The sequence below is a fragment of the Formica exsecta genome, unplaced genomic scaffold (assembly GCF_003651465.1).
Source record: "Formica exsecta isolate Colony F162 unplaced genomic scaffold, ASM365146v1 scaffold36, whole genome shotgun sequence".
In the NCBI taxonomy this organism is placed as follows: domain Eukaryota; kingdom Metazoa; phylum Arthropoda; class Insecta; order Hymenoptera; family Formicidae; genus Formica; species Formica exsecta.
This window is the reverse complement of record NW_021850847.1, coordinates 100,930-105,988: the sequence shown is the minus strand read 5'-3', so window position 1 is coordinate 105,988 and position 5,059 is coordinate 100,930. Positions and strand designations below refer to the sequence as shown.

Genomic DNA, 5,059 nt, shown 5'->3' with positions numbered 1-5,059 from the left:
AAGTCGAACATAGCCAAATGAAATATATATATATATATATATATATATATATATATATAATTCATACAAATGTATTATTTTTTAAGAATTAGTTGATATTAATTGTATTAATTAATGAATATCTTACAATACAATTATCTGTTGTTATGGCTTGCGCTCAAAAATAATTAGTCTCAAAAAACATTAAACATAATACATAAAGTTATACATATAACAATAGATTTGGTTGCAGAACCTCGTGATAAACTTCCCCGAAGCAGGAAGTCGGCGCGATCGAATTCCGTGCCGCGCATCACCGAGCGCAAGTGCGCCGCGTGTCAAGGCGGCGAGCCAGAAGCAGAACCCGAGCAGAGAAGGAGGAGCCGAGAGGATCCGAGACTGATCAGATCTGCGGTGGGTGTCGCGCTTGGTCTCGAGCAGAGATGCCGAACGATGACGGCCGACGACGGGGCGCGTAGGAATGGATTACCGCCTGCGAGGATGACGGTGCCGCGACCGAGAACCCCGTTCGCTAGACGCGCCTTCTGCATCGACACTCTGGCGCCGCCATTCAGCGTGGTGAGCGGTTGCCGGGACGCCGATTACCCCGAGCACTGGCGGCTTATGTCCGTATATCAGCAGTCCTACAGGAATCCGCAGAAACGAAGGTCTCGCCGCTTTTGATCGAAGCGGAAGAGATCAAGAGAAGAACTCTGACTCGCTGTCGAGTTGATTCTTCGAATGTTGGCTTTTTTGAGATAATAAGCTTTATGATTCTTATAAGAAACTGTTGCTTATCAGTTTGTTTATTGTTGATTGTTAATTTGTTACAATAATGTTGAGAGTTAAATAATTCCGTTGAATTGTTTCGATATATCGTTAAACAAATAATTAACTGCCATTGGCCAGATCTTCTGGCGTAATAAAAACGTTGTCCCCATTATAATTAATAATAAAGTATAAGCGTAAAATATAACTAACATGGAAAAAAATAAAAACGAGATAGATAAAATACTGAAAACGGTTTCGAAATCGGAAAGTATGATGAGTATAAACAGAAAACTTATCTTATTCGTCGAATCTCGCCATACCGTCCCTCTTCTTGGCCTTTATGCTGCTGATGTTGACGTTTCCGAACGACGGCGACGCATCCGCCTCGTGGACCTTCTTGAGCAGCGGCGTCTGCTCCAGCCGCGCGAGAGCGACGTTCTGGAGATGGGCCAAGAGATCGGGATAGGGCGCCAAAGTGTGTTGAAAATCGGAGCGTGACAGGATATAGACCTCGCAGTTCTCGACGGCGACGACGCTGGCGATCCAATGCTCGTCCTCGATCACTAGGGCCAATTCGCCAAAGTACGCGCCGTCCTCCATGTGGTAGATCTGCGCACGTAAAGTCCAAGAAATTCGAGAAATAAAAAGCTACTTTATTTTTACGTTCGTTTCACCTCCTTCCCAACGTTGTTGTAGACAGCCACGGTGCCGGAAGCAATAAAGTACAAGGCGTCACCGCGTGTCCCGGCTCTGACCAACGCGTCGTTCGGCATGAAAATCTCGGAGCACACGGAACTAATCAATTGCGTCACCACTAACTGCGGCAAGTGTCCAAATAGCCTCACGTTATTCAGCAATCGTAGATAGCTATGCAGAAGAAGCTTCTGAAAAACGAGGAGATTGATTTTATATAAGAAACATACTTGATTTCCGGAATATTTACAATATATTGTTCTTATGTTTCACATACAGAACGATTTAGAAAATTTTAGACTGACAATACTATGTTTTATTGCATTGTTATCGTTCAAGATATTATGATGGAATCGAAAAGGTTCTCATAACAATTCCTTATAACGGCTTTAAAGAAATTTGCGATCGCGCAATGAAATTATCTTAAAGGGAATATAGTTTGAATACGACTATAATATTTCGCACTTCTTAGAAAATATATATAAAACAATTCCGGAGACTTTCTATTCAAAGCTGTACCTCTCGCAAGTAAGGCGATACGTGATTGATGATTATCTTATCCCTCTCGAATCCCTTTTTGTTGCGGTAATTATAGTAGATCAGCAATCGTCGCTGCAAAGAATGCGGTAATTCTTTGTACGTCATGTATTGTTGCAGCTGCTGGATTAATTTCAAATGTCTCTTGTCGGTCGAATGAAACGTCGTCATCAATTGCAAGATTCGCGCTGCGCGATTCGAATAGGGGAGAGTTAGCGTATTTCGATTAACATATTTGATTTTAGGAATAGTTCGGACAAATTCTAATAAAAATCATTTCAAGAAATTTAATAGGGATGCAGCGTCCAAGTATGTGTGTGTGGGTATCTCTAATTCTTTTTCTTGATTAATAATTTAAATTCAAATAACTTTTATTGTAAATTTTTAATTTAATTATTGACTTTGGCAAAATTAATCTTTTTAATTAATTTATTAAAAATTATCATTGTACCCAGTAGATACACGAATCCGAGAAATCCGAAGATAGACAAGATTAGATTGTATATAATGTCTTCTGGTGCACTGACATCCAAATATTGCGCAGCTCCAATTAGGGCGATGATAGCTCGATTAATGCAAGTCAGGTAAATTTTGTATTTCGTTTCCCTCTTCTCCATGTAAGGTGATCGTATCCAAGATCTGCAATTTATCCCTTTCTTATTATATTCTTGGCGCTGTTGTATTTTTGTTGGCAGGGAAAAAAAAGAGAAAAGTGATTTAGCGAATTTAAATTTTTCGTATAAAGAATATGATATAGAGACATTCTATCGATTACTTAACGGATCTTTCTGTCCGGCTATCTTGTCAACCACCAATGGTAGATAATACTCTATACAGGCGGCCCAATGCACGCCCACGACGATGATGACGCCTATCTCCGCTATTTTGTACAGGTGAAAATTAATTCGGTATACCTGAAATTTTAATTATCTGTGTGAATAGAATCGATTCCGTCGAATCGCAATGAAGGTATCTCATCCTGACATGATAGAGTTTGCGCGAGTAAACGATGACGGTTCGTATCCTCAGTATTTTCAGCAAGTTCAATGAGGTCAGGTACCACATCGAGTCGGTGAGCACGACGATAAATTCCAACGGTAGTACGGATAACGCGTCCACGATGAAGAAACCTCGTAGATACTTGCTACGATGATAGCGTCACGTAATGTTGAAAAAAAAAATAGAAAATCCCTCATTTTTCCAAATATTTAAATTCATATTTTTTTCAAAGTGTCTACTCAGTATAACATTCTCAGTACAAAATTCTCTAATATTCCAGATATTTTTGTTCAAAGTTCCAGGTAAAGAGAATTTATAAATGTAATTTTTTTGATAATTTAAAAAAAAATGTGTTGCATGTAATTGTATAATCTCCGTTCTTTTCTTTAAATATTGATTCAGGACGATTCGAGAAAAGTAAGTTTTTTTATTGTAGGTTCAAGACTAGTACGCCATTTTCGTGTACCTCGCTACAACCCTCGGATCCAGAATCACCAGTTGCGTACGAGAATCGTAGTGACCGGTGAAAAACCTGATTATTATGTCGCACATGAGCATGGCGTCGATCGCGTGATTGTACATATACCATTTCGCGCATTCGTCAAAATAAAATGTGAGGAAAACCGGTGTGATGAGCAGAACAACTATGATGAACAGCGTCATGATAGACTCCCAAAATATTCTACGTATAAGAAACTTTATTCAATTGAATTTTACTTCAAGATAAAATAGATTCTTAATTCAATTTCTTGATTGAGTTTTCGATTTTTCGTGCAGAAACGAGTTTGTGACTGACCTGAAGGAACTGAAGGGATGGATCATGTAAGGATGGGACTTGAGATGATGACTGATCTCGTAATCAATCGCCCGAGTACTCTTCAGGCACCATCGCGTGAACGGGTGCAGTGGCGACGTTATCCGTGTTCCGAGAAACCAACGACGTATCCTGGACCAAGCGGAGCTCCCGGGTATCGTTCTCATCAATGGATCTTCCTTCGGGGATACCTCGCAAACATGTTCCACGCGGGGCTCATGCTGTAGTTATCGATTATTGACTGAACGAAATTTGATAAAAATCATGGCGGTGGTGATAGAAACCACTATAGGAGATTTCACGGTAGATCTCTATATCGACGAGCGTCCTCAAAGTAGGTATACTTAATTTTTTTCATCATATGATGAAGAAAATTTATATTTCACATATTTATCATTAATTTATAAATTAGACATAATATTTTTAACACTAAATGTAAATCAAAAGTATATATACACACACATAAAAAAAAAAAAAGATATATTTCGTTATTTTGAATAATGCGAAAATGTCGGTATCGAGATAATTTGAATTCAGTTAGAGGAGAACTTAAATAAGCATCATTCGATGTGTGTGTGTTTTTTTTTTTTTTTTTTTTTTTTTTTTTTTTCTCCCGTACGTCGTACGTAATTTGCATCTTTTTTTTATAGCGACTCACTTATAAAATTACCATATCTCTTGCGAATTAAATTATCTCTAAATGACTACAAACGCGATTTTTACACAAACATATATAGAGGTACATTGATAGGTTTAATTGTCGGAAATGAACAGGTATCTGAGTTTAGGTGCCAATCTTTTCTGTCGCAACATCAAAATGGACACTGGCGTAGCTTTGCAAGTAGGGTTGTAATTCAAACCTTTTTTTTACATCAAGTAAAATTGTCAGCATTATTTCGAGTACAAAACATTTGAAAGCGCTTATCCGCGTCGATCTAGACACGAAGCCATCGATCGACGGGCCCGCTTTCTTTTTCGTAAATCTCTCCGAACGATGGAGTCGATTTTCGTAAGGCCACGGGAAGTTCTACGGATTCTACTGATACCAGTGCAGTAATAAGTAAAGCTATCGAAACCACGGACTTTGTTCGTTAAATAAGGCGCGAAGTCTCTTATAATTTCGCGATGAAATAGCACAGCTTGTCGCGGAGCAAACGGCCGTATCAAAAATAGAGAGCAAAGAGGAGGGGATCCAGCGGCGAGATACTGCTCGAGCATCGCCGTAGATTCGAGAAGGAGTATCGTTTCTCACGAAAGTTGCGCTCT

General features: G+C 39.1%; 2 protein-coding genes across 3 annotated transcripts in view; one reads left to right on the top strand and one right to left on the bottom strand.

The window, feature by feature from the left end:
- LOC115238784 overlaps positions 1-993 on the top strand; it is a 7,682-nt gene extending 6,689 nt beyond the window's left edge. The window contains exon 3 of one of the 2 annotated variants that reach the window (XM_029812864.1): positions 233-993. In XM_029812864.1, coding sequence (XP_029668724.1) covers positions 233-663 — 431 coding nt within the window. In that variant the 3' untranslated portion in view covers positions 664-993. Of the gene's footprint in view, positions 1-220 lie in introns of both variants that reach the window. The other variant, XM_029812863.1, reaches the window with a different exon arrangement.
- A 30-nt stretch (positions 994-1,023) lies between these two features.
- Positions 1,024-4,020, bottom strand: LOC115238815 (potassium/sodium hyperpolarization-activated cyclic nucleotide-gated channel 2-like; the record flags this gene model as incomplete). The annotated part of the gene is made up of 8 exons (XM_029812918.1): positions 1,024-1,359; positions 1,425-1,634; positions 1,963-2,168; positions 2,432-2,619; positions 2,761-2,894; positions 2,965-3,124; positions 3,446-3,661; positions 3,776-4,020. Coding segments are annotated over 8 exons (1,671 nt in total), but the record flags the coding sequence as incomplete, so codon positions are not given.
- Positions 4,021-5,059: the final 1,039 nt, after the last annotated feature.